A 26,293-nucleotide genomic window follows, 5' to 3' on the forward strand; every position below is an offset into this window, starting at 1 on the left:
GGTTATTATCTACATCCCTTCAGGAGTCTTGATAATTTATGTATTTCAGGAGTGTTGAAGTGATCACCCCACATTCTTGCGATAGCCTTGTCACTGATGGCTTCTCCTACTCTCTGTGATACCTTTTTAGCTTTGGGATTTAGGGACTGAATGTCTTTCCAAAAACGACGATAATCGCCAGATTCTAAATTTCTAGACATGCATCAGCTCTTAGTTGCTTTTCAATCATTCTGCAGTGCTTAATAGTAAATTTGAACTGCACGCTCACCTGTCTCATTAGCAACAGTGTCCTTCCTTCAGGCTACCATTTTGCTTCAACAGTAAAAAAATTTCTTGTGAATTTGTATTTATACAGATCTTCAACCAAGCCATTCCAACCAGGTATATTATGAGATTTGCCTTGACAAAATCTGAAGGTAGCCCTGCCGAGGCAAGCTTATCATAAATTATGTTGTTCAAACCGACTTCTTTCAAATCTCTCCTATGGCAGTTATATCTAAATTTAGTGCTAGTGCAAAATAAGGTCTCTGCCGGTTGAGCTATTGACCGCAAACTGGTTTCCGTGGTCACTCTAAAATATCTGGCTTTCTGTTGGTTTTTAAAATCCCATTTAACAGCTGGCAAGCTTTGATAACATGCAATACTGTATACTATTGTGCTAAACTATTCAAAGCAAGCCCATTTTTTCCAACTCTAATTTTCTTGCAAAAACATTGAAAACTTTTCTTGTAAAACTTTCTCGCATGAATGTATACTTGTCAGACTTTGTAATACAATGAAATACAATACACAAGAAAATTCATGAAAAATCTAAGGTCGCTTGAAGTAACTATGTTGCAGACACCTCTATGGATCTTACTGGCCTTTCAAAGTGTTTAAATGTCCAATGTTCAAGAAAACAGCCCCTCAGGCATGTTTTTCAGTAGCACAGATATCATTACTGGTACAGTATTGTAATTTTATTTTTATTACACAACCTTAACAATTCCAACCTTTGTATTTTTTAATGATTTTTTTGTATGTGATAAATATTTATAATTCATAACCGTTCATCATTGCTTTTGCAAGACTGACTAATCTAATAGATGCTTTTTGCCAAGGATTACTTACCTAGACCACTTTTGGCCCTTCTACTTCTGGATAAGTGTCACTCTACTGTTGTATGATTTTAATTACATTACTTGTACACCCTCTTGACACAGATTGTCAGTCTTCATCGTACATAAAAAAAATTATAATAATACATTCATTTACATTACTAATTACAGGGTTAGGCTATTAAAAATAAAAATGACAATGACTTACCTCGCAATTTTGCTTTCGTCCCAGCAAATTCTCCCTTTTTTTTACTAGCTGCTTTTCCTTTACCACTACTTTCGTCTGAAACAAAAGGAATAATCAAGAAAATGTTTTCAATCTATCATCTAAAAAACATATTAACTATATATTTCCCACCTCTAACCAAGAACATTTTAAAATACAAAAGCAAGATACACTTCATATTCTCTACTATGCTAAACAACTCTTTGAGGTAAAAGAGGTCATGTAGTTAACATTTACAAAAATTAGACAAAATTACAAATGGAATACAATGATTCAAGTTTTAACAAAAAAATTGTAGCATACAACACAAACCAATGTGTAAATCCAAATTATGTAAATATTAATGAAAAAAATATTCTCATTTACTGCATCAGGAAAACCATATACTGTAGTTGAAGAAGTTAAAATCCATCTCCTATGCATGAAAACAAGTGATGATAAAGAACTAGCATAAGAGCATCGATATATATTTATAAATAATTTTTTTTTTTAAATGTATAATGCCCCTCCTTTTAATCAACAGATAGGTTAAGGATTCAACATAAACACCTACCACCAAGGAATGGATTTTAGTATTTTAGGAGAACAAAAATGATATTGTTATAGTACAATAAAGTTTCATACATACTTACCTGGCAGATATATACTTAGCTATAGACTCCGTCGTCCCCGACAGAAATTCAAATTTCGCGGCACACACTACAGGTAGGTCAGGTGATCTACCCGCCTGCCGCTGGGTGGCAGGAATAGGAACCATTACCATTCTTGAGCCAGATTTTCTCTTCCACCTGTCTCCTGAGGGGAGGCTGGGTGGGCCATTCAATTGTATATATCTGCCAGGTAAGTATGTATGAAACTTTATTGTACAATAACAATATCATTTTCATACATTCAACTTCCCTGTCAGATATATACTTAGCTGATTGGCACCTTTGGCGGAGGGTAAGAGACAGCTAATTACTGACTGGACAGGTAAACAAAATATGTTGTAGGTAATAAAAGTTAATTAACAATACCCTGGTCCCTACCTGTTTAGGCAGAAGATTTCCTAGCTTATGCTTAGAAGTCTGCTTCGCCTCAAAAGCTTCAGCGATGGTGTGCCCTATGGCTGAGAACTCTTGAAAGGACTGTCAATGGGGTCTTATCCACTTACTCAACAGAACCTGATGGCAATTGTCACTGGGGTCCTATCCACTTACATGACAATATACCTATGCCTATTGGCATACGAAGGAGTACATACAACACTGATCCCGATCACCCGATCCTAACCGTGGATTAGTATTTACGATTGAAAGGCGTTATCCCCAAACACCTTTCAAACAACCTAAAAACTCAACACCAAATTATTTTAAAATCACACTATATAAAATATAAGGATAAAAAACAAATTTAAGGATCAGTCTTCTCTCCTTTCCCCAGCACTGTATCCGCTGATACATAAGGTCCCAGAGAGAAGCATTTCTCGTATGTTACTCTCACATCTTCTAAGTAATGTGAGGCAAACACTGAGTTACACCTCTAATACGTGGCTGCCAAGATGTTCTTCATCGACATGTTCTCGTTGAACGATAACGATGTAGCAACTGCACGTACCTCGTGTGCTTTAACCCTTAATGTCTTATATGAACCACTATCACAACTCATGTGAGCTTCAGTTATAACATTTCTAAAAAAAAAGCTAAAGCATTTTTTGACATTGGTCTTCTCGGGTCTTTAACAGCACACCAGAGGCTTTGATTGCAGCCTTGCAACTGTTTCTTCTTTTGCAAGTAAAACTTCAAAGCTCTAACAGGGCATAATGTTCTTTCCATCTCATTTCCCACTAATTGAGAAAGCCCTTTTACTTCAAACGTCCTAGGCCAAGGTCTCGAGGGATTTTCGTTTTTAGCTAAAAACAAAGGCCTGAAAGACAATACTGCCGAGTCTCCCTTAAAACCCACTCTCGAGTCTAGAGCTTGCAACTCACTCACTCTTTTCGCAGTAGCGAGAGCTATTAGGAAAATACATTTTCTTGTTATGTCTCTGAAAGACGCTTTATCGGGAGGTTCGAATCTCTCTGACATTAGATATCTGAGAACCACATCTAGGTTCCAACTAGGGGTGAGTGAAGTTCTTGATTTCGTCGTCTCAAATGATCTAATTAAATCATGAAGATCTTTGTCATTCTCTATGTTCAGGCCCCTATTCCTGAACACAGCAGACAACATGCTTCTATATCCTTTAATGGTTAACACTGCTGGCCGAGATTCTTCCCGTAAATATAAAAGAAAATCAGCAATTTCGGTCACAGAGGTATCAGAGGAGGACAGCTTCTTTGCCTTGCACCATCTACGGAAAACTTCCCACTTCGATTGGTATATCCGCATGGTTGAGGACCTTCTTGCTCTCGCAATTGCTTTTGCAGCTTTGCGAGAAAAGCCTCTCGCTCTGACCAGTGTTTCAATAGTCGAAAGGCAGTCAGGCGAGAGCGTGGAGTGTTTTGTGGTACTCTCGAAGTGGGGTTGTTTGAGCAGATCTGTCCTTTCGGGAAGAGATCTGGGGAAGTCCACTATCCATTCCTGTACCTCTGTGAACCATTCTCTTGCAGGCCAATAGGGAGCGATCAATGTCATCCTCATTCCTTCCGAAGACACGAACTTCCTCATTACTTCCCCCAGCATCTTGAATGGGGGAAAAACATATGCGTCTATGCCCGTCGAGTTCATGAGCATGGCATCGACTGACAGGGCTCTGGGATCGTCCCCCAACGAGCAAAAGTTCTCCATCCTTCTGGAGAGGAACGTTGCAAATAGGTCTACTTGAGGCTTCCCTCAAAGAGACCATAGTTGCTGGAAGACTTGTGAATGAAGGGTCCATTCTGTTGGAAGGACCTGGTTCTTTCTGCTCAATCTGTCCGCTCTTATGTTTCTCCCTCCTTGAACGAACCTCGTCAGGAGCCGTATCCCTCTTTCCTCCGTCCAGACCAACAGATCCCTTGCCAGCTCGTAAAGGGAGAAAGAGTGTCCCCCCCCTTGTTTTCTGATATATGCCAGAGCCGTGGTGTTGTCCGAGTTGACCTGGACCACCACGCCTCTGACTTTGTTCTCGAAATGTCTCAGTGCCAAGTGTACGGCTATGAGCTCTTGCGTTTATGTGCCATGTCTTCTGTTCTTCCGTCCAGATGCCTGACACCTCCTTCGTCCCTAGTGTTGCTCCCCATCCCGTCTCCGAGGCGTCGGAGAACAACACTAGGTGAGGGTTCTGAAGAGACAAGGACACTCCTTCGTTCCTTCTTAGAGGTTCTAACCACCATCGCAAGTGGTGTTTGATGCTCTCCTCTATGGGAAAGGTATCAGTAAGATCTCCTGTTTTCCTGTTCCAACTTCTCCTTAGATGGAACTGCAAGGGTCTCATGTGCAGCCTCCCCAGAGAAACGAACTGCTCTAGCAACGAAAGGGTGCCCAAAAGACTGAGCCATTCCCTCGCTGAGCTTCGTTCTTTCTCTAGGAAGACCGAGATCTTTTCCACCCCTTTCGTAATCCTTTCTTGGGATGGATATGCTCGAAAACCCCGAGAATCCATCCGAATCCCCAGATAGACGATGGTCTGGCTGGGGATCGTGTGAGATTTCCCGAGGTTCACGAGCAATCCGAGAGATCTGACTAATTGCAGAGTTATCTCCATCCGAGAGATCTGACTAATTGCAGAGTTATCTCCAAGTCCTCCAAACACTGTTGTTTTGACTGTGCTCTTATAAGCCAGTTGTCTAAGTAAAGCGATATTCTCACCCCCTTCAGATGTAGCCATCTTGCTACGTTCCTCATCCACGCCGTAAACACCTGAGGAGCTGTCGAGAGGCCGGAGCACAAAGCCCTGAACTGATAAATCCTTCCCTGCACCATGAACCGAAGATATTTCCTCGACGAATGATGCAGGGGGACGTGAAAGTAAGCATCTTGAAGGTTGAGGGAGACCATCCAATCTCCTGGACGGAGAGCAGAGAGGACCGAATTGGATGTCTCCATGGAGAACTTTGTCTTCTCCACGAAGCGGTTCAATGCACTCACGTCCAGGACCGGCCTCCACCCTCCCGAGGCTTTTGGCACCAAAAAGAGGCGATTGTAAAAGCCCCGAGAGTGCGGATCCTGTACTCTCTCGATGGCCTCCTTCTCCAACATCTGCTGTACCAACCCGAGAAGGGCATCTCTTTTTACAGGGTCTTTGTATCTCCCTGACAGCTCCCTCGGTGTCGTCGTCAATGGAGGTCTGTTCCTGAAGGGGATGAGGTATCCTTTCTTGAGAACTTGTAGGGACCAAGAATCGGCTTTTCTTGAAGCCCATGCTTCTGAAAATCTCAGAAGCCTGGCCCCTACTGGTGCTTGGAGGACTGGAACCTCATTTAGGATTCTTTCTCGGGACTCTGATAGAAGATCTTTCTCTTTTCTCCCCTCCTCTCTTCCTTGGGGCTCGGTTAGAAGTGCTGCCTCGAAAGGGCTGTTGGGCAGTTCTTGGCTCCCTCTTCGTGACAGGAGCCACTGGTCTAGGTTTCTTAGCAGATTGTACCAGCAAATCTAGTGTTGCCTTCTCAGTAAGTGTGTGGGAAATATCCCTCACTAACTGAGAAGGAAACAACTGTTTAGACAGAGGGGCGTATAAAAGAGAAGCCCTCTGTACTGGAGAGACTGCTTTGGTTAGAAAAGAACTAAAGACAGACCTCTTCTTCAATACTCCTGCCCCGAAAAGGGATGCCACTTCAGCCGATCCATCCTGCACCGCCTTATCCATACAGGCCAGCACACTATGCAAGACTTCTGGCTCTAAAAACTGAGGGTCTTGCGTCTTCTTGGCCAAAGCCCCAAGGGACCAGTCTAGGAAGTTAAAAACTTCCAAGACATGGAATATTCCCTTGAGGAGATGGTCCATTTGGGACATTGTCCAGCTTGTTTTGGCCGATGGGAGTGCGTGTCTCCTCGCCGAGTCCACCAAGGTCGAGAAGTCCGCTTCAGCAGAGGAGGGAAGAGCAAGTCCTGTCGATTCTCCTGTATTGTACCAACTCTCCTTCCCGATAGCCTGGAAGGGGGACAGGTAAACACAGTCTTTCCCGCCTCCTCCTTGGTTTTAAGCCAATTTCCGAAAGACTGCAAAGCACTCTTCATTGAGATGGTCGGTTGCATCTTCAAAAAGGAGGAAGACTTTGCAGTCTTCGTACTCGAAAATAAAGACCGAGGAGAAGGAGGGGCAGCAGGACTCGGGGACTCTCCAAATTCTTTTAATAAGAGGGCTGTCAATGTCTTATAGTCTGTAAGACCTGCCCCCTTATTTTCTTCAGAGTCCGAGACATCTTGTAAATCTTGTTGGGTTTTATTCGGAGATGAGTGCGCAACTGGAGGAGGACTCCTCTCTCGGGAAGGTGAAGGGCTCGTAGCAACACCGACTGCAACCTGACAAGGGCTACGGCCGCCTGTGCGACATCTTGAGTCCCTGCCAGGTGAAGGCCGATGTTGCCCTTTTACACTAAGACCCTCCTGACAAGGACGACGGCCGCCTGTGCGACAACTCTCGTCCCTATCAGGAGAAGTCCTTAAATGTCTCTCCCTTTTCGCAGAATCAAGCCCCTCCTGACAAGGGCTACGGCCGCCTGTGCGACATCTAAGAGACCCTGTCAGGAGAAAACTGAACCTGAGAAAAATCCCAGAGGAGCCTCCAAGTCCGCCTCAAACTCCAATACAGGCGGCCCTCGGTTAGCGGCAGGGGTTCCGTTCCTGGCCACCGACGCCAAGCGATTTTCGACACTGAGCGATTTTAAAGCCTACGGCCGCCGCACACCTTCTTTCGAAACTCTAGACCAGTCAAAGGCGCCTAATCCCACAACGGCGCAATAAGTAAAATTATATTTATGCAGTATAGTACTATAGAATTTACTGTACAGTACATGTGGGTGTCTAGAGTATGTAAAGATATAATAAAGTTTATACAGTGTGCAGGTAGCTGTAGTGTTCAAATTACGATCATTAGTCTTACGATAGTTCGATTTTATGAGAGATCAAATTACAATGGCCTAACTTTATCCATCTTCTAGTTACATAAGTTCAATAACAGCAAAAGAGAATGGTGAAAGTATGGTTTTAACGTTATACTCGTTGCGTGAACGTGTACAACCATGAACAACCGAACGAGAAAACTACTTTTTTTTTTCTAAGTACAACCGAACTGGATAACATCTGTTTGGCTTGTATTTCGATCATCGTACTACAGTGCAACATTACCGTATTTGTTATAAATGGCGTTATGTATAGAATAGAACTGAGATATCTTAATGTAATAACTTTATTCGCTATAGATCAGAGATCAATATAGATTAAAGATCAATCGGGAAATATACCGTTAAATTTAAACCTAATTATGACTGAAGCTGAGAAAACTGTTCAAGCTGCTAATGACTATTATCGTACATCGGCAACAAGGATAAAACTGCAGTAAACGTCTGCCATCACACACAACCATAGATAAAATTGGGATAAAATAATTTTAATCAAAACTACTGTGCTTGAAAGAACACATTTTACTGTTGGTTTCACGCCGATATAAGATAAATAACGTAAAGTTCGTATAACGATGATATAAAGGATTACGTATTGCGAACGGAATCACGTAATTTTTTACGCAATAAACATGCCGCCAACGTAATCTGTTAACGAAAAAAATAGTAGTTCACATTCACAACGAGACATATTCAATAAATATTTCCACCTAAAAAAACGCTGTATAAGGAAAAATAACTTTGTCTCATATAAGTCAAGTATCTAGATATTCGTTTATGCTAACTAGAAGCAAGAGCATTCGCTCAGAATTGCGTTATGGTGAAACAGACTCGTATTCATCAGCTGATTTCAAACCACAACATTGGCCGCTCCGCGGAATACGGGCTTAAGTTTGCCGTAGTATTTTAAAATACAATAATATGAGAATACATACAATATTCTTGGATACAGTGAAATAATGTATAACTTTTTAAAGAATTTATGGAAAAGATGCATAATTAATAAAATAACGTAATGCATTTTTCGGAACTGGCGGACAAGAATGAACATGAAAAATTATCCCCTGACAACGTGGAGCGTAGTTACAAAGGCTTTTTTTTTTTTTTTTTTTTTAACTCTTGTATGCCGCCACGGCATACAAGAACGAACTTGAAAAACACATCGTAGTCGATAACTTGAAGGGGAGTTTCAAAAGCTGCCTTTTTATCATATTTCTGCACAGAAATAAAAATACCCTATTCGTAATACATTTTCATACACATTTTAAACATAAAAGCATAAACATTTATAAAATCGACACATCGATCGTAATTTGCACTTTTTTTTAAATCGATATTTTCAGAAGAGCGGCAGGCGGCAGCTTACAAGAAAGAACATGAAAAAACATCGTATTTGGTATCGTGAAGGGCAGTTTCAAAAGCTGCCTTTGTATCATATTTCTGTACAGAAATAAAAATGCCCTTCACGTAATACATTTTCACACACATTTTAAACAAAAGCATGAACAATTATGAATCGACACATCCATAGCTAAATTTGCACTTATGTAACTCGATATTTTCGGCATAGAACAGCGTCAGAGGCATATATTTTACCCTAATAGCTACGTAATAACTCTCCATAAAATTTGTTAATATAATTTGCATAACCTTTATGGTCTGAACGCTATTTTCTACATATGTATGAACTCGTTAGACAACGGCGCTAGCGGCGCTGTTAACTGAAATTTGTGCCGTAAAGATACCTTTAAAATGCCTTATTTTTTTAATGAATATTTTTGACGACCGCCGTAAAACCGATTCGCCGTTGAGTGATAGCGCCGTTAACCGCGGGCCGCCTGTAATGCTTCCGAATCATAGCGCCTGAAGCTTGGTCCTTCTAGTTTGGATAAGTCTTTGCACCTGCTTGTCATATGATGGATGGCAGGCGCTTCAGGAACGAGGCGCCTGAAATGAGATTCGGGCGCTCGACAGTCGGTTTAGGCTCTTTACGCCTAAGATCAGGCTCTTCAGGCGCTTTGTGCCTCATTTCAGGCGCTTCAGGTGCTCCAGGCGCTTTGCGCCTCGTTTCAGGCTCTCCAGACGCTTTGCACCTCATTTCAGGCGCTCCAGGTGCTTTGCGCCTCGTTTCAGGCACTTCAGGCGCGAGCGCCTCATTTCAGGCGCCTTGAGTTTAGATTCAGGCGCCCCAGACGTTTTGCGTCTCATTTCAGGAGTCCTAAGCGCTTTTCTTCTCGCTTCAGGAGTCTCAGGCGCCTTGCATCTGATTTCAGGAGTTTCAGGCGCCTTACGTCTGACTTCTGAAGTTTCAGAAGCTTTGCGCCTCGATCCAGGCGCCTCAGGCGCTTTTCTTCTAGTAGGAGATTCAGGCTCTTCTAGATATTCATACAAATCCTCTCGCCTTGACGGCGCTTTGCGCCTGACAGGAGCCTGACGTCTGGCTGGCGCCAGGCTCCTGGCAGGAGCCTCGTCCGAGCTCTCAGAGAGGGTCCATAGGACGGGATCTTTTAATTGGAAGGAATTTATCCTTCTTCCTAGGAGGATCCTTCTTACGCACTCCTACTAATGAAGATATCTGCTTTTGCATATTCTCCAAAATCTTCCTAGCTACGTCCTCTTTTTCGATCTCCGATGAAGGAGAAGGAGCTTCTGAATAAACCTCCTTTCTCCTCTTTTCCGGAGGATATTCTTCTGGAAATTCTTCAGGGCTAGAATAAACTACTGGAGACTTCCACGATCTCTTCGAAGGTCTCAATAATCTATCCGAACTCCATCCTTTCTTCGAAGACGAATCAGATGAAGAAAAGCACTGTTTCAGGACGTCTTTCCAACGACTATCCTTGGCAGTCTGGGACGCAACTACAGAATCTGCCGAGGGGACGCCTGACCGGTGGGGATTCTCTGAAACCTCCCTGCGGCTTTCGACATTTCTTCTCCTCTGGGCTTGGGAGCTTGAAAGAGGTCTAGACCTGGGAGCGAGAGAGCCGATCAGACGCACCCTCCACTTCACTGGGAACACTTTCACTGCGCTTACCTTCTAATTCCTTTAGTTTATGCTCCATTTCCAAAAGTGAAGCTTTCAGACTCGCAATTTCCGATGTTGAACTTGCCGAGTCGGATAATTGAGAAGGTACAGCTGTATGGGAGGAAACAATTGGGTTAGAGATAGGCAATCGCCCGCTAACTGGCTCATTAGAGACCGACCTACTCACACTCTTGGAAGAGGCTTTTCTAGCCCTATCCCTTTCCAACTTTCTCAAGTAGGAATCAAGCATCTTCCATTCCTCCTCATTCAAATCCTTGCATTCAATTGTGAGCATACATTCCCTCTACAATTCTTACAAGTGGTGTGAGGATCTACCAAAGCTTTCGGTAGTCTCACATAACAACTCTCATTCACACACACTGAACGAAATCGAAACGTCAGACATTATGAGAAAATTCCAAATCCAAAATAAAAAAAAGTCCACAATAGCGTATGCCAAACCAGAGATCCAATACGTCACCAAATAGCAGTCCAAAAGATCAACGGCGTAATGAAATTCGAAAGTCAAAGTCAGGAGGAACTAGCAAACGATGTAACCAGTCCCGGCGACAGAGAAAATCTGGCTCAAGAATGGTAATGGTTCCTATTCCTGCCACCCAGCGGCAGGCGGGTAGATCACCTGACCTACCTGTAGTGTGTGCCACGAAATTTGAATTTCTGTCGGGGACGACGGAGTCTATAGCTAAGTATATATCTGACAGGGAAGTTGAATGTATGAAACTTAAAACTGCAAACATTTAATGAAGAGGTTAACAGACTATTAAAAAACTGCTTCACTTTAATGAAGAAGAAGTAAAACCCTTATCTAACACAGAGTCACATTAACAAAAAAGAATGGTGGAGGAAGGAGGGGCAGAATTTAAGGGAAAAAGGACGTGACTTTCCTCCAAGCAAGAAAATTCCTTACCCTGCCCTGACTGTTAATCCTAACAAGCTAGACAGTTAAGTCACAGCAAATTCAAATGATGGTGGAGTGCATTTTACTTGACACTTTCAGGGAATTACCCCGAAGTGATACTTAATGGAAAAAGGTAATTAACACTCTTGCAACATAGTAAACAAAAGTTGGTTACAGGAACACTTATTGAAAGAAACTTTGTGGTCATAGCAACAATATTGCACCCAAAAGATGGTTCAGACCCTAATCAGCATGGAGTAGCACCTAAAAGTAGTAATTGCTGCACCTACATTACCATCATAATTCAAGTTGAACCTCTTACACCGGCATTCTGTGGTCTGGGAACTCCCATGGTTTGTCTCGAATTTGAATCAGTCACCATTAGTTTGTTGAGCGACCATGAGGACAGTGCCACGTATTGTTTAAAACTTCCCGACAGCAAAAATTTGCCACGTCTTTTGTTTTTAGGAAAATTATATTATTATAATAAAATGAAGTTTTACAAATACTACATACCAGTAATTACTCAGCTAATGATTAGCCTTACGAAGCTAATTGTTAGCTAAGTATTTACTTGGTAAGTTATTTATAAAAAATTTTATTTTTATAATAAAAAGTTTTATAAATATATATTTATAAAAGATTTTATTTTTATATAATAAAATGAAGTTTTATAAATATACTGACCAAGTAATTACTTAGCTAATGATTAGCCTCGTGTCATTAGCAAAGTAACTACTTGGTAAGTTACTTTTATAAAAATAATTGTTAGTAATGAAAATGTGTAAAGTCAAACATGTTTTTGATATTACCCTTAAATGAATAAATATTTCTTTAGATTCCACTTGAGAAGTCTCTACCAAGTCAAAATCTTTTAATGAAAACAATAAGACATATGGCAATGCGCAAATTCCTTACTTTTAGAGTGCTTGAAAGACTTATAGAAGATAGGGTTTTGATAATTTCCTTCAAATAGCTATACATATATTTACCCATTCGATATGCCACCCATAAAATCAGATGATGCTAGTGGTAAGAAGCACAAACATAAACCTCAATCTATGCTAAAAAATGTTTCACCTGTTAGTTAATTTTTAGTGTTCGTTTTCCTGAACAGATAGCGGTATTATTTGTTTACGTTCTGATGGTGGTGTTAAAACGGAGTGTTCATTACCATCTACAATCAAAATAAATGACAAAGAAACTAATAGCAATAACTATGTAGATATTAAATTAGGAGATGAAAGTCACCGATAACATTCTGCAGATTCTGAGAAAAGTTAAGTATGTTAGTTGACATTTGGTTAGGCTAACTCAGGAGTGAAGGTTGTGTTAAATAGAATACACTATTTTTGAGAAAATTATACAGTATGAGTTATAAAAAGACATAAAATGATAAAGTGAAAATGTTATAAAATGATCTTGTGAAAATATATGAGTAATAAAATGATAAAAAGCAGTCAAAACTTAGCCAATTAATAGGCAAAGTCGGCAACTAGGGTATTTGTATGTGGCATTACCTTGGGATACTATGTTTATAAGTGCTTCAATATTTAGAGATGTATATTATATTCAAAGATTTTCTGTTGCCCGGCAGTGACACCTGGTCCCAAAGTTCCCAGATTTAAGAGGTTAGACTGTATTGCTAAACAATTTAACTATGGTCTGGAGAAACCACCAAAACAATACCTATACTACAAATGAAAACACCAGCTTTACATAAGTGTCAAAAAAGAACAAAGCTCTTTATGAGAGGGAAAGCAGGAAATTCAACAACAAGATCCCAATGACAGCCTTCAAGTAGTATGTCAATAAGCAGCTAATAGTTCAAAGCATACCTCAAAAACTTAGCTTTTGAATCTTTGGTATCTCAGGTCTAACTCAAAATTATTCACAGAGATTTGTGAAGTGTGATAAATTATATTCCATGATAATTTCAATATTTAAAAAACATGAACAACATAACTACAGCTTTACCAATTAGGTCCATAATACCTTTACACTATGCAAAACATTATAAACAATTCAAAATACTATACAGTACAATGGCAACTTACCTTTAGAAGATTCTTCTGGGGACGGTTTAGGTTTCTTTAAATCTGGAACAACCCATTCAAAATCTGGAAGCCAACTAAGTAAACTAAGAACATAATTTCTTTCTTCTAATACTGCAGTTTCAACCTAAATGACAGACAAATCAGGAAAAATTACTAAAATATATAGGTGCATTATTGTTTCATTACTGTATATTATAGCAAAATCATTAAATATATAACCACAATATTACTATAAAATACATATAGTATTCCACAACAAAATATTATTAATAGATTAGTACATCAAATGTATCTAAAAAAAATCAGATGAGCTTGACAGCAATGTACAGATGTTTTCCCAAATGCTCACCTGAGGCCAGTCCGTAACATCACCAGAAATATCTGCTATACAACCACTATCTACACTTTCAGAGGCATCCTCATTTTCACCTTTACTTTCTTTTTTCTTTTTTGGTTTGTCTGTCTTTTTCTTTTTTTTCTGTGCACTGTGCGTTGCATCTTTATCAGTCACCGAACTTAATTTACGTTTTGCAGCCTTCTCTGATTTTTTTACAGAAAGAGGCTTACGAAATTCATCACTATTAACAGACTTTTCATTCATTATTGGCTCTCTGGTTGCTGTAGGGGAGGCTGATGAATCCTGAGCATCTTCTGTCATTATTTTTTAACCTGAAGGAAGGTAAAACAAAAGAAAAGATTAATTTAAAGAAAAACCTGAAATAGGCACCATAAATCCCCAAGTTTTGGTTAATGGCGGTTTTTGCTTATTGGCACACGCCTGGGGACTGCCTGTACACCAGTAGTAGTAACAGTTCTTGTTGATGTTGACATGATTAACAAAGCAAATTTTTGCTATTAATAATGATTTATTGAAAGAAAACTTACACAATCTATGATAATCTACCACCCACAAAATGAATGAGGGCAGTAAATGCAATAAAAACTATGCCCAAATTATTATTTATATCTCCAACTTTAACAGCCAGGTATGGCTTCACAGTGTTGATGGTAAACCTTTCTATAATATCCAATCTGGCTAGTTTGTTACTTATCTTCAAAAAGAAATGGAGATGCAATTCTGTTGGGTGATTACTATTATTATTACATATATATTCTCAGAAGATGAGCTCTATTTTATGGAGCATGCCTACAGGGGTCACTGACTTGAAATTCAAGCTTCCAAAGAATATGGCGTAATACCAGAGCTTAAATATAACACAGATCTGGAGAGACTGGTGTAGCACAGTAATGATATGTGCATTAGACTGGAGTTTCATGTGACTCAATGCCCACAACGGAGCTGTTTATTAATATTCATATACTTAACCTTGCTGAATGTACAGGATAACTGAGTAATGTATGCCAATTTAATTCTTCAAAAAGTGGAACTAAGCTGATAAACAAATTGCTGTGGCATTTTCCTGAATTAGGTAGCTGATAATAAACAAGACATTTTCTGGTTAAATATGAAAACTTGCGAGTTTTTCAAAGTTCAAAAGCAGACTTAACACGTTAAAACAATTTTTGGCACGAATATTGTGACTGGTTTTGGAATTCAGCATCTCTGCTGCTCTCGTAATGCAACTGTTACAGTGGTTCAGGCTGTAAAATGATTGAAAATAATTAATTTATTTTATACACATTTTTCTGGTGCTCTTGTGAAATACCACTAAATCAACATATTCTTTAGGTTACAGAGAAATAAATGATTACAGTACACGGACAGTTAGAAAAAATTTGACCATTTTTCATGTCACTTTCTATGACTATGAAATGTACAACTTTACCCAATTACTGTAGGTGACACATGAGCAGTTCATCATTTACTTTCGTTTCCTCTTCAAAACCAGGATTTCAAGTCATCAGCCTCAAGTCTTCTGGAAGACACAATGACATAAAATTTCAATAACACTGCTGCTGTTGTGAACTAGGTATCATAAAAGCTTGTGTAGTATAATCTTTGGTAACTACAAAGGTATGAACTCCGAGAGAAAAGTTTGGCAAAACTTGATTTTCTTAAGGTGAGTTAGGAACATTTCTGTAATTGTTAACATATATTAATACTGAAACACTGAAGCCTTATAAGTCTGTGACTTTTGGTGACACAATGGCTTAGAAGCTTTAATTTTTTCTACTGCTTCTTCAGCTTTGATCATATTTTCATTACAAACCTCATACATAACAAAGGTCAGGTTAAGTTTGGAAGGAACTAGTTCCTGTGTCAGGTTAGGTTACTTTAGGTTATTCTCTCGTTTTTTTTTTTTTTTTTTTTTTTTTTTTTGTTTCTTGTCCCAATCCACAACTCTCAATTTCACATGGGGATTGTGGGGGGGGATTGCTTTATCTTTCAATGAGTGTCGTATGGGTTTTAAAAACCTTTGATAGACATGACTACCAAATTTGCCAAATTCACACCAAAGGCTAGGTGAGAAACTATAACTCCTATTTTTAGGATTGGGCATCAAAATTATATTTATCAAAAATACTCATATGACAAACAACAAATTAAGAAAATACTGGCTAGGATGGATGATGAAAGATCAACTTATCACCACTTACGAACAGTCTGCCCAAAATAACATCTCATTCTTGTACCTATGGAGCTGTAGGGTAAAAAACCGCATGGTACAGGGGTGGACCATGTAAGATCAATGTGTACAACCCCAAGAAAAGTACATTATAACGCGTCCTGACACCGGAGTAGAGGTCTTTAGCTCCGTTTCTCACCAACAACAAGCCGCGTCTGATGCCCATCTCCGATGTCAGGACGCGTTATAATGTACTTTTTTTGGGGTTGTACACATTGATCGTACATGGTCCACCCCTGTACCATGCGGTTTTTTACCCTAACTGCATTGAACAGAGTATATCATTGCCTATAAATATTGTAGTTTAATATTTCTTAATAATACTAAACTAAGTAAAATGTGGAATAGGTTCCACAGACGAAAACAAACCTAACCTTTCCTGGAATAAAAAATAAATCTTTTACAATCTTTCTTGGAATATGTCTTGGCCTAACCAAACCTATAACATTACTTAACACGTTTCCTGCGACAGCCATGATGGCTGGAATGCTGGTACTGCGACAGTAGTAAAACTGCTCTATCGTCAGTACCAAAGGAGACAACAAGGGGAGAGATTGTTCATGCTTGTCTCTCACAAGATAGACTTTGTTGAGGTAAGAAAAGCCGTGACCCACCAGTGGGTCCCATCGCATCTGAATGAAAATTTTATTACTGCAGTGCGATGGGACCCACCGGTGGGTCCCACTTGAATTTTTTTTTTAATTGTAGCTAACCACTCTGTATCTATGAGACCTGCTATCATGTAATAAATATTTATATATAATTTACGTCTTTGAGGATTTGGTTAGGGTTTCCTCTTTTTTTTATTTATATGTAATTTATATATTTGAGGGTTTGGTAAGGGTTTCCTTTTCTGTCTTTTTTTTTTTTCTTAGGCAGTGAATGACCTAATATGACCCATAGTTCTGAATCTTTTCTAAATTTCTATAAATCAATCAGTAATTTTATATATTGTTTACCTTAGTATCAAAACTTTACACAGCATATCATCATAGCAGGTGTTACAATGTTGGCTTCCAACTTTTATGGAAGTAAAAAAAATGTGATAGAAATGAAAGCTCCAATTCTGAAGAAGAACTGTCTTCTGAAGAAGACACTTCTGATGATGAATATATTCATTCAGAAACAGGAAGCAGTCCATCAAGGGAAGAGTCTCTCTATGATGATGGAACCAGTCACAAGGACTGGTTTACCTATCAAGACACCTCAAAGTGTGTTAGACTATAATAAGTGCAAGAAAGGAGTTTATTTATCAGATCAAATGTCATCATTATTCACCTCTGAAGAAGTCAAGAAAATGTACAGAAAAGTAGCATTAGAATTTATTGCTGGTACTTCTACAGTGAATGCTTGGGTACTTTACAATAAGTACTTTGCTGTTCAAGGGAAAAATGTCATTACGTGCATTCAAGGAATCTATTGTCTTATACTATACTAGTGGTATAATGAAGGAAAAAAACAAACCAGGAAAATCAAGTATGAATATTTCAGGAAAATCTTCACATTGTCTCAAAGAAGCAGAAGGACAGAAAAGAAAAACAAGGAAACGATGCAGAGGCTGCTACGAAATGTTAGCAGCAAATGAAGGATCCAAAGTGGCCAAAATCAAGTCAAGAAAGGTTTCCACATATTGTGACTCATGTGATGGCACTCCATACCTATGTTTATCATGTTTCAATCTCAAATATAACTAGTGATATGATTTTTCATTAGCAAATGGAATGGAAAACTAATTTTCTAATATACTGAATGTCAGACAAATTTTCTTTGCAATTATTTCAATAAAACTTCGTTTTTTATTTTTTTTGTATAATTCAACCCTTTCATAGCAATAATGATCTACTAAAATAATAATTGCAATTAAAAATTTAAGTTTTTTTTGATAAATTAAAAAAAATAATTTTGTTCTACTGGGACCCACCAGTGGGTCACATTGCAGCAAATGAGAGAACAGTGTGACCCACTGGTGGGTCCCATCGCTGGAAACGTGTTAACCTCACTTCAGGTGCTGTGCCTTCACCTGGCAGGGGTGAGTACACCCCAAAAGAACACTAAACATCAGGGAAAAAGGACTAACCTTCCACTCGGAGGCAGTCCTGATGTTCTGCAAACTACCCTTAGGAACTTTCTGGAATTCAGTACTACCTAGGGGGAAACATCAACACAGGCCAACCCTCATCACGGTAGACGGGTCTTATTCACTCGATATTTAATTGGTGAAACATGAATACAATTGCAACTCTAAGCATACCATTTAAAAGACTGAAGTTTCGTCAACATATTGTGATATATGAAAGCCCCATACGAACTAAAATAAGCATGTGAGCTCTTCGTAAAATATGTTTTCAAGGCAGTTTTGAAATCCAATATGGCGGCTACGTTTTTCATGGGACGGTTCTCATCAGTGACGGACACCATCTTTCCCCCAGCCTTCCCAGCACTCATTTGAACAATGTTAGCGTATGTATGTAACGTTTATTGATCTTACTCAAGATTGCAGTTGTAATCAGCACAATAAAACAACATTTTGTTGCCTATATTAGTGAAAGTATGAAACTTGTTATTCCCGGGGTTATGGTTGGAACTGAATTCATTCTTACCTTGTAATCGGCGGTTTTTATCCTTACTGCCATCACAACTGAAACTCCACAGTGCTTATTTGATTGTTATTATACACATTTTGGTCTCAGTTCACTCCACATTGCACTTTAAACCCGTTGCTGTTCATGGTTTTCTAAGCGCGCGCGCCATAAACACAATTACAAACAGCAGACGACGACAGACGACGAAACTGCAAAGTTTTATTCCCTAAACTGTTTACTTTACTCGTTATTTAGTTTAAATTTACATTGTTATTTAAAAATTTTGATTTAATTCATGATATTATATCCTTTTTTGCAACCAAATTACCCCGAAAAATTACAGATATTTCTAACGTAGATAAAATCAAATGTTTCTAACGTTTTCGTACATCTGGCTGCCGAAAACCATAGAGGAACGAATACGGAAAAGTGCATAGAGGAACGACTACGTTTTTTTTTTTTTTTTTTGCTTTTTTGTTTTTGCTAGCACTTTTCATTGATTTCAGTCTTTATTAGTATTTTGAATTTCTTAAATAATCGTATGCCAGAAATAAATGTAACCTTTAATGTTTGCATGCTTTAATGTTTGCATGCTAAGAATGGCAAAATCATCGTTTGCCACATTAGTGGAGGCTTCACACATACGCCGTTCCATTATCCTGTTAAGCGTACTAAGCCCCATGATGAGCTCGCTGCTAACGTACCGTCACGCTTTTTTTTGTAATCAGGGATCATAGCACTGATGATAGTTTTTCAAAGTTAATATTGATTTTTATGCTTGTTATTCATACTGTAATTAACTGTTGGAAATTCTCTCTCTCTCTCTCTCTCTCTCTCTCTCTCTCTCTCTCTCTCTCTCTCTCTCTCTCTCTCTCTCTCTCTCTCGGAGTCCAGTCACTCGGCAAAGAAAAGTCATCTTCACTCCCAGCAATTGGAAGAAAAGTTTGTATCATCACTGGAGGATTTCAGAACTAGAGCTCTCATCATCAAATAGGTTATCAATATCACACTCCTCATCTAGTATTTGATTGATCTCACCTAAAGAAAGATGCCTCCTCTTTGGGACATTCATTGTGAAAGACGCGAAATACCAATTTGTCTCGATAAACGCCCGAAGCCCGTATTGAAAGAAAACCAACAGGGACAGGCAGTTTTCTAGCATAAGCGACCACCAGGAAAGAGTTGCCAGGCTGGAAATAAGTTTCCCATGTGCTGAGAGTGTTACCAAATGATGTTCCTACACTTTCTATGCGAGTAAACGTATTATTACGGGGCTGACGACTTGACAAGCACAGTTAAAGTCTTGAACGTAATATCCCGTTGAAGGCGCTACCGAGTAGATCGCGGTAAACGTATTATACGTGGGTGACGCTTAACAGGTTATAAACTGTTTCCATGAATTCTAGTTGTCATAGTAATGCAATAATGATAAAATTGCTTTAATATTTATGTATATATACTTCCAATACATAGCCTAATTTCACCAATTTCAACGTTTTGTGTGTACGTCTTATACCCAGTTTGGAGGTCAACACATACCGAATGGCAACAGAGAAGAGAGAGAGAGAGCGAGAGGAGAGAGAGAGAGAGAGAGGGAGAGAGAGAGAGAAAGGAAGGCGAGAGAGAGGAGAGAGAGAGAGAGCGAGAGGAGAGAGAGAGAGAGAGAAGGAACGGGGGAAGCAACGAGAAAATGTATGGGGGGGGGGGGGAGGGGATTGAGGGTAGGTGGAGCTTTATACGCGTGTTTGTATCCATTTCTGCATAATGGAGTTTTTGTCTCTTGGTACAAGGACAAGTGTCGTTATTCTTTACGATTAGTGATTCACGATACCCTTATAAATTACGGCACTGGGTGTAATGCACTATAGCAAAATCTCGTTCTGTTAAGAGTGTTCGTTACAGAAATAGGTATTGCCCAAAAACCTGCTTGCACTGTCTCTGAAACCCATAGTAGACATGCTGCTTAGTTGTCAATCAAGTTTTTATAACCAAGTATTTTTTACAAGCTAGCTATTGAATAAATTTTTATTTTTTCTCAGTCAAAACATATGCCCCTCAATGCTATAACTTTTCCGCCTTTTAACTTTAAAAAAAACGACTTTCTGGTCATTGCAAATTCGCCCCATAATTTCTTATGGTGCGAAAACAGACAAGAGGCCCATGGACCGAAAACGATTGCGTCACACTACGGCGATAATCCAGCAGTAAAACATCTTCATATATCCAAAAAGTAAATAAATAATAAAGTAATAATATGCGCATTACGATTATAACAATTACATGTATAGCTGATAACAATCTGCATGAATAACTGGTAAACTGTTCTGCAATGACAGTTGAGTATAGCAATTATTTACAATAGGTACGAAAGTCAAGATGTCGTGAGTCATAATACAGAACTTGAAAGAACGTTCTAATTCAGAAAAATAATACTTAAATTTGAGTCAGAGTCGAGTTACTTTTTCAATAACGAATATTTTCAAATTATCATCATAAAAATAGGGTAAAACATCAAAGCAGGCCACGCAGGCCAGCTACCATCAGTGCAAGCCACCCTCCGAAAAAGTACATTATAACGCGTCCTGACACCCGAGATGGGCATCAGTCGCGACTTGTTGTTGGTGAGAAACGGAGCTAAAGACCTCTACTCTCCTTTCGAAGTAAGTATTTTCCCCAAAGTTAGAAATTAAGGCCAAATTTTAAGATTTAAAACAGATTTAAACAGAGGGTAACTGAAAATGGCGCCCACGGCAGTGGAAATCTCACCAAAACCGCGTTCAACATTTTACTTACAACTCGAGGTATATTGAAGATTGACGCCATCTCGATGTTTACGGAGTAGCTTGTGTCAATAAACTAACCATTTCCTGTGATAAATCCGCACACCACTTGTACCCACAGACGCTGGAGCACTTTTATCACAACAATCGAAACACGATTTCTCATCAACAACAAGCCAGGCGTAAACAGCTGTTGGGTAGAAGATGACGAGAAGCGTGCTCTGGCTAATTTTAAATAAGTAGTAAAACATCAATATTTACATATTTATGATGATTAATTTGAAAATATTCGTTATTGAAAAAGTAACTCGACTCTGACTCAAATTTAAGTAATTATTTTTCTGAATTAGAACGTTCTTTCAAGTTCTGTATTATGACGTCACGACATCTTGACTTTCGTACCTATTGTAAATAATTGCTATACTCAACTGTCATGCAGAACAGTTTACCAGTTATTCATGCAGATTGTTATCAGCTATACATGTAATTGTTATAATCGTAATGCGCATATATATCTTTATTATTTACTTTTTGGAATATATGAAGATGTTTTACTGCTGGATTATCGCCGTAGTGTGACGCAATCGTTTTCGGTCCATGGGCCTCTTTGTCTGTTTCTTTTCGCACCATAAGAAATTATGGGCCGAATTTGCAATGACCAGAAAGTCGTTAAAAGAGGAAGTAGCATTGAGGGGCATATGTTTTTGGACTGAGAAAAAAATACAAATTTATTCAATAGCTAGCTTGTAAAAAATACTTGGTTATAAAAAACTTGATTGACAAAACTAAGCAGCATGTCTACTATGGGTTTCAGAGACAGTGCAAGCACGTTTTTGGGCAATACCTATTTCTGTAACGAACACTCTTAACAGAACGAGATTTTGCTATAGTGCATTACACCCAGTGCCGTAATTTATAAGGGTATCGTGAATCACTAATCGTAAAGAATAACGACACTTGTCCTTGTACCAAGAGACAAAAACTCCATTATGCAGAAATGGATACGAACACGCGTAATAAAGCTCCACCTACCCTCTCCCCAACCCCCCCCCCCCCCTCCACCGACATCCCTTTTCTTTTCTTCGGTTCCTCGCCCCTTTCTCTCTCTCTCTCTCTCTCTCTCTCTCTCTCTCTCTCTCTCTCTCTCTCTCTCTCTCTCTCTCTCTCTGTTGCCATTCGGTATGTGTTCACACTCCAAACTGGGTATAAGACTACACACAAAACGTTTGAAATTGGTGAAATTAGGCTATGTATTGGAAGTATATATACATAAATATTAAAGCAATTTTATCATTATTGCATTACTATGACAACTAGAATTCATGGAAACAGTTTATAACCTGTTAAGCGTCACCCACGTAATAATACGTTTACCGCGATCTACTCGGTAGCGCCTTCAACGGGATATTACGTTCAAGACTTTAACTGTGCTTGTCAAGCCGTCAGCCCCGTAATAATACGTTTACTCGTATAGAAAGTGTAGGAACATCATTTGGTAACACTTCAGCACATGGGAAACTTATTTCCAGCCTGGCAACTCTTTCCTGGTGGTCGCTTATGCTAGAAAACTGCCTGTCCCGTTGGTTTTCTTTCAATACGCTTCGGGCGTTTATTCGAGACAAATTGGATTTCGCGTCTTTCACAATGATGTCCCAAAGAGGAGCATATTTTTTCCCAGGTGAGATCAATCAAATACTAGATGAGGAGTGTGATATTGATAACCTATTTGATGATGAGAGCTCTAGTTCTGAATCCTCCAGTGATGATACAAACTTTTCTTCCAATTGCGGGAGTGAAGATGACTTTTCTTTGCCGAGTGACTGGACTCCGAGAGAGAGAGAGAGAGAGAGAGAGAGAGAGAGAGATGAGAGAGAGAGAGAGAGAGAGAGAGAGAGAGAGAGAGAGAGAATTTCCTACAGTTAATTACAGTATGAATAACAAGCATCAAAAATCAAATTAACTTTGGAAAAAACTATCATCAGTGCTATGATCGCTGATTACAAAAAAAGCGTGACGGTACGTTTAGCAGCGAGCTCATCAGGGGCGGACGCTTAACAGGATAATGGAACGGCGTATGTGTGAAGCCTCCACTAATGTGGCAACGATGATTTTGCCATTCTTTTAGCATGCAAACATTAAAGCATGCAAACATTAAAGGTTACATTTATTTCTGGCATACGATTATTTAAGAAATTCAAAATACTAATAAAGACTGAAATCAATGAAAAGTGCTAGCAAAAACAAAAAAAAGCAAAAAAAAAACAAAAAAAAAAAAAAACGTAGTCGTTCCTCTATGCACTTTTCCGTATTCGTTCCTCTATGGTTTTCGGCAGCCAGATGTACGAAAACGTTAGAAACATTTGATTTTATCTACGTTAGAAATATCTGTAATTTTTCGGGGTAAGTTTGGTTGCAAAAAAGGGGATAATATACATGAATTAAATCAAAATTTTTAAATAACAATGTAAATTTAAACTAAATAAAGAGTAAAGTAAACAGTTTAAGGAATAAAACTTTGCAGTTTCGTCGTCTGTCGTCGTCTGCTGTTTGTAATTGTGTTTATGGCGCGCGCGCTTAGAAACCAGGAACAGCAACGGGTTTAAAGTGCAATGTGGAGTGAACTGAGACCAAAATGTGTATAATAACAATCAAATAAGCACTGTGGAGTTTCAGTTGTGATGGCATAGAAGGATAAAAACCGCCGATTACAAGGTAAGAATGAATTCAGTTCCAACCATAACCCCGGGAATAACAAGTTTCATACTTTCACTAATATAGGCAACAAAATGTTGTTTTATTGTGCTGATTACAACTGCAATCTTGAGTAAGATCAATAAACGTTACATACATACGCTAACATTGTTCAAATGGAGTGCTGGGAAGGCTGGGGAAAGGATGGTGTCCGTCACTGATGAGAACCGTCCATGAAAAAGTAGCCGCCATATTGGATTTCAAAACTGCCTTGAAAACATATTTTTACGAAGAGCTCACCCCATGCTTATTTTAGTTCGTATGGGCTTTTCATATATCACAATATGTTGACGAAAACTTTCAGTCTTTTAAATGGTATGCTTAGAGTTGCAATTGTATTCATGTTTCACCAATTAAATATCGAGTGAATAAGACCCGTCTACCGTGATGAGGGTTGGCCTGTACTGATGTTTCCCCCTATGTAAAATATTGATGTTTTACTACTTATTTAAAAATTAGCCAAGAGCACGCTTCTCGTCATCTTCTACCCCAACAGCTGTTTACGCCTGGCTTCTTGTTGATGAGGAAATCGTGTTTCGATTGTGTGATAAAAGTGCTCCAGCGTCTGTGGGTACAGGTGGTGTGCGGATTTATCACAGGAAATGGTTAGTTTATTGACACAAGCTACTCCGTAAACATCGAGATGGCGTCAATCTTCTAAATACCTCGAGTTGTAAGTAAAAATGTTGAACGCGTTTTGGTGAGATTTGCACTACGTTTGAGACCGTTTTCAGTACCCTCTGTTTAAATCTGTTTAAATCTTAAAATTTGGCCTTAATTTCTAACTTTGGGGAAAATACTTACTTCGAAAGGAGAGTAGAGGTCTTTAGCTCCGTTTCTCACCAACAACAAGTCGCGACTGATGCCCATCTCGGGTGTCAGGACGCGTTATAATGTACTTTTTCGGAGGGTGGCTTGCATTGATGGTAGGTGGCCTGCGTGGCCTGCTGTGATGATCTACCCTAATTGCACAGAAAAGGGGGCGCAAAATTGTCGGTCTGCAAGACAAAGACTCTAGGAGTGATACCTGGAGAAAATCTCGCAACTGCTGCCCTTAGAAGTAACAGTAGGTAAGATGTAAGTGGGGGTGAAATTCAAATGAAAGGCTTGGAAGAATGTGCATCAGTCTGCTCTGGGGCCAACACGGCTGCTGAAAATAACAGGCAGTCTTCTTGCCATTGAGAGGTGTGTCGACCATTTAAAAATGACGGTCATTTGCTATTAGGGGGGGACATTTAGCCTACAGATTAAATCATTCTTAGGCTAAGCTACCTAGACGTTACGTCACAGGGTAAAACAGCCTATGAAATTTTCCTAGCTCAGGCTCATACTTTAAACTTTGAGTAGGTAATAAGCCAGACTTGGCTTTTTATCAATAAATGACTACTCAGAATTCATCCTAAGGTTATATCACTAAAAAGCAGCCTACCTAACGTGGGGTAAACAATACGTATGCCTAGGCTACCGTCGGTTATATAGACCTACACTTAGGACATTTAACCTTGCAAATTCAAGTTAGGCAATCTACTGCCTGACCGTTACGAAGGCCAGAAGGATCAGGAAGAGTGTAGGATGAATACGGACACGAAAATGGAAAAGGCGCAGGCCCGTATGGGTCCACATTACCCAAACCCATGCCTGATTTGCTCTCGATTACCTACGAGGCAACGGAACAACACACTATTAGACTTACGTCTCTTTTACAATATATATGTCCACCGAGTGTCCCCCAAAAACTGCTATGAAGCAAAACACTATCAATGAACAATGGAATAAAATTAATTGTCAAATGCGTTTCACTAGTATATGTCACTTTTCCAACAAATTTTAAAGAAAACGTGTTCACGCCGACATCTTGAAACTTGTTCCTCATGGGGCAGAGGCGTTCTTTCTTGATTAATATTAATGGTAGATAAATTCTTCTTTGTTTATCATTTATCTAAAATATGTTTTTCGATTATAGAGCAATCAATAAAGTGAGCATATACATATCAACAACTCTGGTCCCAAATTCCTTTTTTTAAGCTGTAATTTATTGGTGTTTGTGTGAGTACCCGTCTTCTGCAATTAGTCTTTTAAATTATAAATGATTATGATAATCAGTAATTACGCTGTTAAATTTCAATATCTAATAGCAAAATTCCCCTTATGTTTACATTTTGTTTAACATGAATGTTAAAAGTATCATTGAGAACACTACTATTTTGCTGAAAAAGAGGGAAAAACATTCAGCGTCAACCACGTAC

General features: G+C 39.1%; 1 protein-coding gene across 2 annotated transcripts in view; it reads right to left on the reverse strand.

The window, feature by feature from the left end:
- The window catches only part of LOC135224385 (surfeit locus protein 6 homolog), a 74,473-nt gene extending 48,539 nt beyond the window's left edge, over window positions 1-25,934 (reverse strand). Inside the window, exons 1-5 of one of the 2 annotated variants that reach the window (XM_064263340.1) lie at window positions 25,741-25,934; window positions 15,134-15,223; window positions 13,696-14,015; window positions 13,347-13,470; window positions 1,306-1,380 (exon numbers count right to left, since the gene is read on the reverse strand). In XM_064263340.1, the coding sequence (XP_064119410.1) occupies window positions 1,306-1,380; window positions 13,347-13,470; window positions 13,696-14,004 (508 nt within the window). In that variant the 5' untranslated portion in view covers window positions 14,005-14,015; window positions 15,134-15,223; window positions 25,741-25,934. The remainder of the gene's footprint in view (window positions 1-1,305; window positions 1,381-13,346; window positions 13,471-13,695; window positions 14,016-15,133; window positions 15,224-25,740) is intronic. The other variant, XM_064263341.1, reaches the window with a different exon arrangement.
- Window positions 25,935-26,293: the final 359 nt, after the last annotated feature.

This window comes from Macrobrachium nipponense, chromosome 12 (assembly GCF_015104395.2).
Source record: "Macrobrachium nipponense isolate FS-2020 chromosome 12, ASM1510439v2, whole genome shotgun sequence".
NCBI lineage: Eukaryota > Metazoa > Arthropoda > Malacostraca > Decapoda > Palaemonidae > Macrobrachium > Macrobrachium nipponense.